Here is a 14,653-nt window from a genome sequence, read left to right on the forward strand (position 1 = left end):
CCCAATAGTAACTATAGGGGTAAAACCAGATAATTACTGTGCTCTTGTATGAACTCAGAGACAAATAAGAAGTCTAAAACACCCTGTTACCTGTGGGCTACCACTCAATATCTGACCTCTGTCATTCCTTGTTCTCAAAGAAAATCTGTATGACATCTTCAAAAAAATGAGCTTAGGAACTTAAATTCACAGCTCTACTGCACCCTAAAAACCATAGACATAACAGGGTCACTGTTCAAGGGCCACTATAGCAATTTGTAACACTCTGCTGCCTGCTAGCCATCTATGTTTTATGCTCAGCAGTCCGTACCACCTTGAATTCACCTTGAATGCCCTGGTTTCCTTCTCCGGACCTGAAGAAGAGCACTATGGAAGCTTGAAAGCTTGTCCTTTTACCAGCAGAAGTTAGTCCAATAAAAGATAATACTTCACCCCCTTATCTCTCTGGCTATGTCTGCACTACAAAGAAAAGTTGGAAAAAGATATGCAAATTGCAAACTTTTTTTCCACTTTTCTTTTAAAAGAGGCTTTCCAAAATTTGGCGCATCTACACGGTGCCAAATTTCGGAAAAAAACCCTTTCGAGCCAGCCCTTCTTTCTCATAAAATGAGATTTTTACAGGGATGACAAAAGAATGCATCCACTTTTTCAGAAATTTCTCCTGGAAAAGAGTCTAGATGTGTAGCCTAAGTGCTTACACTTGAAAGTTGAGAGGCTGAACAAAACAGTTTCTGTTTGTTAGAGAAAGAGGGTCCTGAATTTTAGGAGGCACTGGTATCTTTTAGTTCCATTAACTAACTGTGGGTGCTAGGCATGCCTGAAAAAAATTAGGACACTTTTAACAACTGGTGAAACTTGCACTTTTTGGCCCACCTTTAAAATAAAAAATGATCTCTCTGATTTATGTTGACAATCTTTGTTTGTTGCTCAGTTTCATTTTTATTAAAATTTAAAATGGACAAAATATTAAATGAAATACTCTACCCTTACAAAAACCACCCTGGAGGAAAATTAATGGAAACACTGGCACTTAACTATAACTCTGCTTCTAGGCGCCACTATAATAATGATGTAGTAAACCTTGTCCTGATAAAAGCAGTTCTGAAAGCAACTGCATTTATTATACCTCCTGTGCTATTTCCAGAGCAGAACTGAAAAGTAGTTTGTTTTGCCTGGAATGAACTACTTCATGAATTTTAATGTACGATGTAATATTAAAAGCTAAACCAGGATTAAAGAAGATTTTTTTTCCTAAGCTAAAACAGTACTTATGAGAATGTTTTAGAAAAGATTTTTGTTTCGATTTTTGCCGGGGGAGGGGGGCGTGGGAAGGCAAGGGAAGGAAGCTTCTATATTTGTGAAAAACTGTTCAGATTCACTATTCCATCAATCGCTTGTCCTTTGTTTAGGAAAAGTGAATGATTCCATAACTTCTCATGACTGTAATCAATCTCATGTGATGAGATATAGATATATTGGCAGACTAGTTGTTGAGAAGGCCAAAGTTTTTTTCCAAATATTTTTGAAATGACTAATGTATGGGGGAGAAGGAGGTTAGTCTTATGATATTAAACATTGTGATAGAACATTTTTCACCTTCATCAAGTATAAACCTAATTTGGTCACCATTCAAAATGATTAGTTAGTATCTACTAACATTAAATTGATCTTGATCTTTTTAAAAAAAAATGGAAGTTGTGGATAATTTATAAAAGCTTATTCCTAAGGAGATCCTCTTTCCTTTCTGCCCACACATCATATTTTCCATCCAGAATGAAAATGATAGTAAGTTCAGTTGCAACCCCAGCACAGAAGCTTATCTCAAAAAAGAACTGAAGCTAATGAAACCTTTCTCTTCTGAATACATTCATAGAATGTCACATTTTAAGATTAGACCAGAAGATTGCTTATATAAATTATGAAATCATTTTTCTATGTGAATATTCACCAAAAGGTTAATTAGCAGTGTTGCTTAGTATTCATCAGACCAAAGCAGACCAATGGTCCATCTAATCTAGCCGTAGCCTACAACTGACGTTTTAAGAGAATTGTTGGGGAGGCAGGCGAATATTTTTTCACTCAACCAATTATGCAAGTTTGCAAGGATGAGGATTGTTGGAGGATAAAAATTCTCTTGAAACCCAAAAATCAGTCCATTTTATATAGAGAAGTGTTGTTTACTTTTCTTCTGACATTAATGTGGGCTACTATGGTATTTTAGTTATCTGTCAATGGATCACGTACTGACCAATAAAAAATGGAGTCTTCTGAAATCAGTGGAAGTCTTTCCGTGGGCTTTGGATCAGGCCTTTAGTCAATATTGTGCTGTTAGCAATAGGGTTTTCAATTGTTCCTATCACAATAGCATTGAGCATTTATTCTTTATAATTCACATAACCATCTACACCCTGTATTTCCCTCAGGTTTTGCTGGGGTTCTTTTGTGGCAGTACACTTCACTGATTGAGTAATGTCTGCAGTAGTATCCTAAAGCATCACTGCATTATGCAGCCACCTTTTCAGTTGAGGATGTGGAACAGTGAAAATTGTGACCAAGCCCACAGAGGCAACCCTTGACCTCTTACAAAACACACCATGGAAGCTTTAATGTCCATGCAGAGTAGGCAGGACATCTTTATTTTATCCCACTCCAATGAATTTTTGCATGCCTCAGAAGTATGAAGACTATCTTGACAAGATTTGAAAGGATGGTCACAGTGAAGACCCGAATTTCGGTGTAGCTATTTAGGCTATAAAACCATCCACTTTTTGTTGTTTAGTCTTAAAGTTCAGTCTGATTTCTGCAATAATACATTTAACATGGTTTCAGTTGTAAATAGCCTTTTAGTATCCATCCTTCTTTTCAAAATGCTAAAGGATTACTCGTGTGCACGTAACTTTTCTGAATGCTACAGAACATCCATATGCTCTTCCAGCTCCATCCCAGTTCAATGCAAATGGCTCCCAGTGAGAGCATGGCATGACTTTTCTCATGTGGCAGTGTGAGACATGAATGTTCACACTACTGCTTATGCTACGCGTTGCCAGGCATCTCAGATGTTTCTTAGCAGTTGTTGGCACAGCCTGGTCATCAGGTACTTGAAAGTCAATGGATGAAATTCACCACTGTACAAAGACAGCACAAGCTTGTTGTCCCATCTAACATCTCAATCTGTCACCCACTAGGTACAATTTAAATTCTAATTATAAAAATGCACACGCTATGCTGTAAAGGAGGCATTTTTAGCATATTTTCTTTCATTTGTGCATCCATACTAATATCAGACACTGAGTTCATACTGAGAGGCACTCATGCCTCAGAGTGGAAGGCAAGTACAAACACGTGCATGCTTTTTTTATTGCTGAGACTCATGGTGCTTAGTAATAGCATCTCCAGTTGCAGCTCATGTGTCTGCACTGTGACTGAGAAGCCTTGTAGGCATATCCTCAGTGGTGCTGCGCTGATGTACGCTCTTAGCTTATGGGCCATATTTGAAGTTGAATATCAGACTCTCCTGGAGGGTGCATAATACGAACTATCCACAAAATTGACCATTGTTTGTTCAGAGGCCAAGGAGTTTACCTAAATTGCATTCCCCGCCTATCGAAACCCTTCCACTCAAACTTTTTGGACTCTGCCATTCATAAGAGCTCCTGCAGTGGGGAGAGGGTGGTTAAATGTATGCCATCATCATCTCCCATCACATCCTTGGGAGATTTACAGGCCAAGATAAAGCTGATTGGCCTTGACCCTGCAAGTTGATTTATCTGACCAGACCTCTTTCAGCTCTGGGGGCCCTCAGTGGGATTTTGTGTGGTCTAAAGGTTCATCTTCACGTGGCTCAATAGGAGCCTCCTGACCCCATCACGCTATGGCCAGTAAGAGAGAGAAAAGCATTACCAGCATAGGGAGCAATGATATCCTGAAGTGGGGAGGCCAGATTTTCCCCACATTTCTGCAGACTTCTGTAAGTTAGAAGTACCGTACCATACCATATTGCCTATTCTGTAGAGGCATAGTGCACCTTGTATGGAGTGGTGTAAAAACAGCTTAGGCATACACAAGTAAAATACAACTATCCAGACATGATGCTGGCTAGAGAAGGTCCTCCTTATTTCCATTTCGTGGGTGAGGAGACCATTCCAATGTGTAAACTGTTGTTTATAGAAGATAAATAGAAATATAAATGGAAAGAGCAGGTTAAATCTAAAGTGACACCTGTATTACATTTGCATGTTGAAACTGGCTGCACTGGTCACCCAGCAAGATATTTGTCTGAATTTTTATTTCATTGATGATCCTTTTACACTGCAGTTACATTTTTTACTTTAATTGTTGGGGGGGGGAGCTCATTTCAGGATTTGCAAGCTTCTGTGTTGCTGTTTCCAACTAACTTGTTTGGTGATATTGTGATTTGTAGTGATCAGCTGATGGTGACTATCTTATTTTAGGTACAGTCACTGTGACGATGCATAGGATTTTATTTGCACCCATTTGCCTGAGCCATGGCTAATTGATCATAATAAAATACTGAAAGGTTGAAAGTAAAAAGAGAATATGATTAGGGCTAAGAATAAGTGCCCAAAGGAGGGAGACACCACCTGGGGGAAAAAAGTCATCCTTTTATAATGAAAACTGACAATCTCATAAAATGTTTTCTAGGTAAAAACAGCTGCTGTTGCAACGGAGAGGAATGGAAAACCAGAAAATAATACCATGAACATTAATGCTTCCATATATGATGAGATTCAGCAGGAAATGAAGAGAGCAAAAGTGTCACAAGCACTATTTGCAAAGGTTGCAGCAACTAAAAGCCAGGTAGGGATTCAACAGTTACCAACCATTTGTATGATTTTTTTGCAGTCTTTGTGTGGTTTTCTGTATGAATTCAATAATTTGTTGGGTTAGCAATATGTAGTATTACAACTATTTACATTTATTGCAGAGTCCTAAGGTAACTAAAGGCTACCTTTTGTTTGCTAGAATTGGAAAAAGCAGCTACCGAAGATATTGCCCTCAACAGCAAGATAGGTTTGTTGTCTGCAGAAAGATTAGATCCTGGAGGGCCAAAATTGTAAACTTTCATAATTTCATAGTGGCTGTAAATGAGTAAGTGGTGTATGCTCTCTATTTCTCCAGTGTTGATCAGGTGACTCTAGATCTGGCAATAACAGGTGCTATAATTAGAGTGTTCAAGCTTTTGGTGTTTTGGGTATGGTTGGTGCAGCTATTGGCAGTGAAATGTCAGAAATGAGGTTTGGGGAAACAGGGACACAGTGTAGCTGTATGGATATAGATACCTGTTTTGTTTTCAAACAAAAGTGGCAACTCAGCGTCAGAAGTCCACAATTCCAAACCAAAATGCAAATTATTTTATGAAATATTATGTACAAATTTAAAACATGGGTAACTAGCCATGTAAATTAATCCTGGATTGACATAAATTATGGCCCCCGTGAAACCGTACTCACACAGAAAAGACTGTATTCCATTTAACCCTGTGGTGTTAGGTGTATTTTTATAATAAGTTCTTAAAATGAAACAAAATATTAAGTTTAATGCCGGCAACTATGTTAATTTTACGCCAGGAAGGGAAGATGGGAAAATGAGACACTCCAGTCCTGTGAGTATTATTGTCTCAGACAGTTGCTGCATTATGATCCTAGGTAACATGCTTTCAGAAAACCCACCAATGTGCTCAAAACCAAGACTCAAGTGAGAATGTGCTCACAACTAAAGTAGAGTGCAGGATGGTCAGATGCCAAATGGAAAGGAATGATACAGTAACACCAACACTGGAAAAACATTGAGGAAAGAGAAGGGACATCACTGGTTGCTGGTTTGTCTGCTAAATGTTTAGTTATTGTCTTAGTTCCCCAAAACTGCTTCTGAGAGAAGGTTGCTGTCTTTCAGTGCCCATTGAGCTGCTGATAAAATGTGATCAGGTTTGTGAATGTTTATTTGGACCTGCAGTGCAGTACTGTGCATTGTTTTTTCCTTTTAGAATTTTTCTTCTTTGAGTTTGGAAATGCATGCATTTGGACTTGTTCCATCTCATTGTAGAGAATGGATGTTCTTTAAGTTAAATATCCCTTGAATTACTTCAAGGACTATTTTGAAAATGTTGTATCAAAATTATTAAACTCAAGCTGTGGACTGTAAAATATATTATGTATAAAAATATGCCACATGCCTGCCTCCCCTTCTAATCTGTCAAAGTGATAATTTCTACAGTAATCTGTTTCTTTTATTGTGGGATTCTAAACACCAAGTGCAGTTTAAACATTAAATTGAATTGTTTATGTTAGTACTGTACTCAGTATGTCATACATCAGGCCACTATAATCTCCCATGGAATGTAAAATTCTGTCATGAATCATGGCTGGTATATCAGAAATAACTGTAATTTTGATTGGAAATTACAGGGCTCTTGCAATGTTTCTAATTACGATAGAATGTTATAGCAGCTTCAAACCTTTTGTGCTTCTTCAGATGTCTTTATTAACACATCAAAACTATAGGTTAGAGAAATGTCCATTTTGTTTATCTCTGTATCATCTATCTTCTTTTGCCTTATGGTCAGAATTATGGTGTGATTCTCATATACAAGCCCATGTAATTTTTAAAAAATCTTTTCACATTTACATGTGTTTTTGCTTAAATCTATCTATTCTAAACTATTCAGGAAGGGTAGCCCTTCCATTATTTGCTTTTAAAAATGCACAAATGGCCAGAAGTGGTAATAGAGACAAAAAAAAGTCAGCATTATTCTTATTTATGTTAATTTAAATGTTTGAGACTTGTACAAAACATAACAGAGAGTAGTGGCCATGAACTCATTCTCTTGTGCCAGTGATGTAGGCAGGTACTGCATCAGTGGCCCTCCATCTCAGTGGGGCACAAGATTGTTGTAACCAACATGGTCTCCCAGGATAGGGTAGTCTTGCTAACTGCGCTTCCATACCTAGAATTTGCAGGTTGTGCTATTTGAACGGTAGCAGCACTTTGATTGGATATAGAGGGAGCTCTTGGCTCTCACAGTCAATATTATGTGCAGTTAGCATGTACCTCTTTTCATGTGCCCTTGTTTGACATGAGTATCGCTTTAGTAGTACCGGTAGGAAAAAACTAGATGGATGGAAACCAGCGGAAAGGCAACCCTATGTGTGTGCGCAACAGTAAACAAAATGTCTTGTGGGGCACTCGATGGGCCATGTGGACTGTGGGCCACAGTTTGCCCACCATTGGCTTACACTGTAGAGGTGGGTTTTTTCTGGGGGGTTATTTCCCCTCTGTTTCAGACTGCATCAACTTAATTTAGATATAAAACAGCCTCATAAGACTGTTCTCTTAGGGACAGAATCACAGGCTCTATTTAGCTGGACTGCTCCATGTGGCAAAACATTAGCTCATGGCAATAATATCCCAAGATGCAATGAGTATCTTGAAAGAAGTGCCTTCCCTAGCTGGTTGACTGTTAGTCCCGTCCAGTTACACATAGCTCCATTAAAATGTGTAATCAGGCCTACAGCTTCTAGGCTTATAGCTGTATTATGAAGCTTGACAACTATGCAAAGGAGAAATGTATTGGGACCAAAATCTTCCTCATCTTCAAACAAAAAGAAACTGATACTGTTGTGAGGTGCTTCATTACTCGAGCATCAACAAGAATATTGTTAGAGCTAGGACAGGATACCACTCTCCATTGGTTGGGAGGGAGCAGGAACTTTCTTCCTTCTCTGACTCCTGCTTGCAAGTAACATATTTGTTTAATTGGGGGTATTAAATGGTCAAAGGTCAGAACTTATTCTCTCCTCTCACTCCAGCAAACTCACACACACTGGATTAAGTATGCAAGGTAGGGACTCACAGGTAGTAAGGATCGCCTTTACATGACCTCTCCTTCTTCAAGCAGTTTCAGAAATGGGCAAAGATAATTCTTTATAGGAGGGCACTTTACAACAAAATAAGTTTTCTCCTCAAGATCTTAGGTTGTATGTAGGCTGTGTGGGACTTGCATGGCCTAGAAGGCTGCAGACCTATATTAGAGAACAAAGTGTCTATTAAGAGAAACTAAGGAAGTCTATGATTAGGCAGACTTAAAGTACATATTCAGTTTTTACTGTATTGTATTCGGGCCTCTGAAAACTTAGGAATCTATATGGGAAAATGCTTTTTGAATAGTTGACTAGTCGCTCTCCTCCTCCCCCCTTGCTGCCTTTATCAGAAAGAGGCACTAAGGGGGGAGAGGAAGGATTGCTTCAAAGCGGCAGTGCCACATGGAGCCTGCGGCCAGTCCCTGGGCTCCATGCGGCACTGCCATTTTGAAATGTTGTGTGCATCCGAGGGCTAGCAGGGAGCCTGGGCGGCACGCAGAGTTTCAAAGCGGCTGTGCCGCATGGAGCCCAGGAGCAACTGGGGACTCCCCCGTTGACGCTGGGCTCCACAAGGTGCTGCCACTTTGAAGCACTTGTGGAGCCTGATGCCAGGCTCCTCGCAGTATTTCAAAGCGACAACGCCGCATGGAGCCTAGAGTCAGCTGGGGACTCTCCCATGAACCTAGGCTCCATGTGGTGCTGCCACTTTGAAATACCACATTGGGGAAGTCCCCAGCTGACCCTGGGCTCCACGCGGAACTGCTGCTTTGAAATGCCACGAGGAGCACAGGGTCAGCAGGGGACTGCTTGAGTCCCCCGTTGGTCCCATGCTCCCCACAGCACTTGCACCTTTGAAGCTATACTTCAAAGGTGGAAGCGCCCTTAACGACTAATCAGAATTTGACATCCCTACTTACTAGTTTACAAAACAGATGAATATTGAATCCCACTTCAGCAGAATTTACCGTACAAACTAAGGCAAGAACGTAAGTAAAAGTGGAAGAGATTAGGGTATTAATAGTAATATGCTGTTGATTAGATGAGGGAATATGCATTTCTTAAGTGGGTTTTTTTTTTTTTTTTTGGTGGTGTGTGGGTGTGGGTGTGTGTTGTTTTTTTGTTTTTTATAATATAAACTATTCAGAAGCCTTCTGGAAGATATGAGTCTGTCAAGTAAGACTAAATGATCACTGAAATTTGGATGATAGGTAGAGAGGGATGGCGTATTTCCAGGTTTTGAGGTTTTTACTTGAATATCTTCTATTTATATCAATTTTATTTAGGACATATCAATGCATTATCTGAACAATGAATATTGGATTCAGAATGTACAGTTTTAAAAAATGCATTTATAGTGAGGAGCTAAACAGTTTAGAATTTTGTAATTGGCATAGTAACTTTCCTGTATTTCTTGGAATTGTAACCAACTAGAAAAGCATATTACAGAGTAAAAAACAGTTACCTTTTTATATTGTTTGGAGTATAATAATAAAATCTGATCTAAAGTCAGAAAACACTATGCAAATATGAAACATTTTGAACATGTGATATATGCCAATTTGTGCTCTTCTTGTGAGGTTAACCACATTGTTTGCTCAAATTTAAACAAAACAGCCCCAAAATAGGTCAGAACAAAATACAAAAGAAACTTCTACATGTATATTTGCACTCTACACAGTACTTTTCTGATTTAATCATCTTGAGATATTAAACTTGTAATGTGATAATCTGATTTAAATAATCATGAAAGCACAATTCTGAATTTTATTGTTTCAGAACCTGTTGATTTGGTAATAATCATTAAGGTACTATGGTTCAGTAACTGCTAGTTGGTTACAATGTTTTCATATGGGAGCCAGAGATGGAATTTTTTCTTCGTGGTGGCAGATGTGTACATCTAATTTTATTCCACACAAAAACACTGGAGAGCTCTGAGACTTAAGGTACCCCTCCCTCTATGACATTTCCTGAAAAGGTATGACCTGCATATGTTAAAATGAAATGGGAAAGAAAAATAGTCAGGTGACATCAGTTCATATTTGGAGGGGATTTTTACATTCAGGAAACATGGTGTGAAAAACCTGGGTACTATACTTTAAGTATTGCTTTCAGTTACTGTAAATGCTTAATATATCATAATTTAATGCTGTTATTTAGGAGGAACTAGGCTGACTCTGATGCCTTACTACTGGAAGAAAAAATATAAATGGGGAGATAATGTTCTGCGCGCTCAATACTGCAGGGTTCTGGGCTTTTCATTTTGAGATGCTCCCACTGAATAATATCATCTTGCTGTTGAAATTGGTGGGAATTGAACTCTGATTTATGAGATTTAATTTTGAAATAGAAGGAAAAGATGTCTGTACTTCTAAAATTCAGGTATAGTCAGAGATCATTTTGACTCCTTTCTTTTGCATTGTGTTGTACTGTGTTGCCTAATTTCCTGTCCGTCTGTGTTTGTCATTCCAGTTGGTTAGGCAGTTAGCCCCTTTGAAATTGATAAGTTTGCATGCATACGCTTTGAGGTGAACCAGTGGTTAAGGACATACTATAAATTCTATTCTGGGCTGTTAACATGATTATTTTGTGTTGTGGCATTTCATGCAAACTGTCCAACTTCTCCTTGTGGCAACTCAGCTCCCTCCTTTTTAACCTATGCATATTAAAGATTATGGTACAGGGTAAAAATAGAAATGGCAGACAGAATTTTGGGGTTTGTGACATGGACTTGGAAAGAGTTAATTTGGGAAGGGCATGCTAAACAGTGGCACTAAAATTGATTCTGACAAGAAATACCATGCTTTTCCTGACACAGATATTGTCAGAATAGGCCATTAGACTTCAGGTACATATAAAACATTGCTTTTAATGGAAATTTTAATGTTGTTGTAAACCTAGTGATTTACAGTGAAACATTGATGTCTATTATCTCACTTTCATCTTTTTAACCAGTAGTTTTATAAATTCTGTATCTCTGATCTATTTTTTTACACACAGAGACTAACCTATATTCGCTAATAAAAAAGTCATTTAAAACCGTTTCTCTTGCTAAACAAGTATTATATATTGTTTATCTGGCAAGAGAATGCCATTGCCACATATGTAATGATCTAGTTGAATAGTTTCTAATAGGAAGGTAAACCTTCTATCATCAGGACATCCCTGTCACAGTATGGGAGCAAGGGAAGGAGGGGCTCTTTGAGTATATATTTGGAGACACCACCCCTTCTGCTCATATTCTGCCCAGATAAACCTTTGTCCCTGCTTTGGGCAGGCAATGAGTCTCCAGAGTGGGTTTGATCTTATAATTGTCATGCCCCATCTATATGAAATTTACTCTCTCTGAAGGAGACCAAGAAGTGACTTTCATTTCCTGTTTTTAAATCTTTACTTTAGAACTTTTTTCATCGCTAGCTTACAGTGGATTATCTCACGTGTGTAGGGATACTGCATATAAAAGACACTAGATAAAAATAAAATGTACTGTTACGTCTTTCATTTTGAGGTTCCTTCAAATCTTTGCTCCTATAGGTAGTTATTTACAGTAGCTAGAAAATGTTAGCAGCATAAACACCTCATATAATGTGTCTCCTTTTTTTGGACTGCCCTACTGTGGTTACTCAGTTGTACTTGTGCCATGGGCAGCAGGAGTCAGGACAGTATTAGGTGTCAGCAGGAACGGAGAGGGGAAAAAGTATGTACTGGAATGAGTGATGGGCTTCTGTCTGCTATCAAGAATTGCTCCATAAAACCGTATGGTGTTCAGTGACACTGTGAAACTTGGCAGATAAGGCTAATTTTGTTTCTTTCACAAAACATCGCATTGCAAGTCATAGAATTCTCTCTAAAAGGGGTCATGGAGAGTGAAATTTCCAAGTTGGATAGCAGAAGCAAAAAAAGTCCTAAACTTTTCCTCTGCCCAAATTCTCTCACTTTCACAGTCTTTCTTCTCAGAAGCAAAAGCAAGCACTTCAGAAATGAGTAGCCTTTTAAAAACATTTCTGGAGAGACTGTAGGCAATAGTAAAATGGGGAAATAACATGACTGCCGTTTAAACTGGGTGGAACTCAGGAAATTTTGGTTCTATTCTGGCTACATCACAAGCTCTTTCTGTGACCCTGGGCAAGTTCTTTGATTTAATGGTGCTTCAGTTCCCATCTGTGAAACAGGAATAGTAATATTCTTCACATTACAGGGATGTTGTGAGGATAAACTCCTTAATGTTTGAGGCGGTCTGTTCACTGTGGTGCTGATTGCCCTAGAAAAGCTTAATAAATAAAATTAACTAAACAACGCTAAAATTCTTTAAGTCAAAGAAAATGTATGAAGTGAAAATAATGAAAAGCATTTCAATATGCTATACAGGGACTAGCCTGACCACTCCACAGATCTTTGGGGATCGCTCAATGCCTCTACCAAATAAAGATGAAAAAACTCTGCCCTTATCTATGCATAGACTAACACTGTTTCTGAACTTGCTGTACATGTGGCTTTCAGCAGATTCAGGTTAGCAGCACATGCCTGTCCACTGTGGATGAGGCAATATTATGCGTTTTAAAACAATGTTATAAAATAGCTATCTCACTGTATGTCTGAATACATTAGCCTGAACCAATTTTAAGTATCTACTGCAGTTTCAGAAAATATTGTGTACAAGATCAAAGGAGAGCTTCTCTAGAAGTACGAGTTGAATATCTGTCATACGTTATTCCTGAGTTAAACTTTAACACCTTTATGGCAAGACATCCATAGAGATTTGTGGGAGTTCAAGGTACTCAGTATCTTGCAGGATGCGGCCCTCCATTAGCCTTTTGCAGAACAGCATGAAAACAGCAGCAGCAAAGTACAGTGCCTAGTTGAATGACTCTGTCCAGAGGTGGGGGGAGAGAATTCCTTTGAAAATTAGAAGTTAGGTGTGTGAATGTGTACAGAGAAATTGTCGTATGTGGGGGAAGCATTTTGTAAAATCTAAAGTCCTATCCAAAAATTGAACAGTGTTTCCTGACACTGAAACATTCAGCTTATTCATTGCAGTTGATGAAACCAAAGTATCAAGTAAAACGTAGTTTAACATAAATGTACTGTTCTCATTTTATTTGATTACAAATAATCAGATCAACTGACAGTATTTTAACCATCTCAGTAGGTTTCTGTAATAAAGGGGGAATGTCTTAATTATTATGAATTCACAGTTTTGGAATCTTTATGTATAATATTTCTGCGTAATTCCTTTTCATAAGCATGGTTTCAGACATGCATTGTGTACACGCTGTTTCCACAACCCATCAGGCTTCACTGTTGCCTCAGTACCTCTGATTCAGTAAATCAGATCATAGGCAGCATGCTGTCATATAATAAGGTGTCTGATCCTTATTACCAGTTTGTTGATGCACAGACTCCTTCAAATTGACCATTGCAACACATGGTTTCCCCTGAAACTAGCTGTGATAATTAGCGTGGCTCTAATGAGACAGAATGTCACTGATCTTGTGCTGAACTGTCGAGTATCGACGCTACGGATGGGAACTGTCAAAGCCTGCCATCTGTGACAGAGCTTGGCTTATTCCATTTGCGAGATAGAGCATGCTCAATAGAATGTTTTTAAACAAATGGTCCATTTCTTCATCAGGGCTCTATGTTCTGTTAAAATGGAAGACCTATTTTGTTAAACTTTTTTTTGCTATGCTAAGCCTATTAGGACATCAAAATGTTAAAAATTTTGAAACCAGTGTAATATATTTATCAAGCTTTGTTTATATGGTTTCCCTCCCCACCCCCTTTATTGAACCTAGTCATTTTAAAACTAACCATGAAGATGCCATGCATCTAGTTTTAAACAGTGAAGACGTTTGCAGATATGAGCCCCTTCCTACATGAAACAGGAGCATTTGCAAGTTATATGGAAGAACTGAAATGGTCAGGACAGTAGGATTTCTAGACTCCTGAGATCAGTACAGCATTTTGCAGGGCTGAAAGTCCAGCACTGCTTATCATTCTAAAATATGCTTTGTTGCTTTTTATTTCCTCCTCCTTTGGCAGACCACACAGGGCTTGTTCTGAAGAACATTTTCACTAATCTGATCAGGCAGCCAAATACGCCGGGAAAACTGCTTTAATGATCCCACTAATTACCTCAAGTCAATATGAACTGTATTATTAGACTGAGGGAAAATATTCCATTAGGTCTCCCCCTTGGGAGTTTCTCCGCTTTGTGATGTCACTGAAGCCTTCGCCCTCTCGCTTGTAATTAATTTTATTTACACACGCAGGCACGCACAAGGTCACACCTGCACAACCGGAGCTGGCCAGGGAGCTAGTGGCACTCAGGCTTAATCAGATCTGTCATAATTACCATTCTGCATGTTTCTGACACACGCTGTGAAATATTTCAATTTAACTGCCGCTACCAGCACAACCAGATGTAGTGTGAGTGTGGCTGCATTGGAAATATTATTCCTCAGGATAAACTCTCTCCTCCTCCTTTTTCCTCCCACCCCCTCTCCCTTTTACAGCTAATGTGGCACAGAAGCTGATGTATCCTGTAAATCTTGAATGCAGTGCTAGATTGATAACAGCAGATTAGACAGTTTAACCACAAACAGCTTGTTCATTTTTCACAAATGAAAACCACATGTGGTGTAACTAAAATTTCAGGCCTTTTTTTGTTGTTGTTGTTGTTTTGTTTCCTCCCCTCCCCCCTTTTTTAAGGTGTGGTTTTCCGTGTAAAGAAGGTGAAATCAAAGCCTGTTTAGGAAAACAGACCTTGTCTAATTTTT

The 14,653-nt window shown here is 38.7% G+C and overlaps 1 protein-coding gene across 11 annotated transcripts in view; it reads left to right on the plus strand.

Moving 5' to 3' along the window:
• The window catches only part of SATB1 (SATB homeobox 1), a 111,380-nt gene that overhangs the window by 75,706 nt on the left and 21,021 nt on the right, over positions 1-14,653 (plus strand). For all 11 annotated transcript variants that reach the window (XM_075922093.2, XM_075922097.2, XM_089776642.1 and 8 more), the window contains one exon: positions 4,663-4,818. In XM_075922093.2, coding sequence (XP_075778208.2) covers positions 4,663-4,818 — 156 coding nt within the window. The remainder of the gene's footprint in view (positions 1-4,662; positions 4,819-14,653) is intronic.

This window comes from Pelodiscus sinensis, chromosome 2, assembly GCF_052426305.1.
Source record: "Pelodiscus sinensis isolate ZL-2025 chromosome 2, ASM5242630v1, whole genome shotgun sequence".
In the NCBI taxonomy this organism is placed as follows: Eukaryota; Metazoa; Chordata; order Testudines; family Trionychidae; genus Pelodiscus; species Pelodiscus sinensis.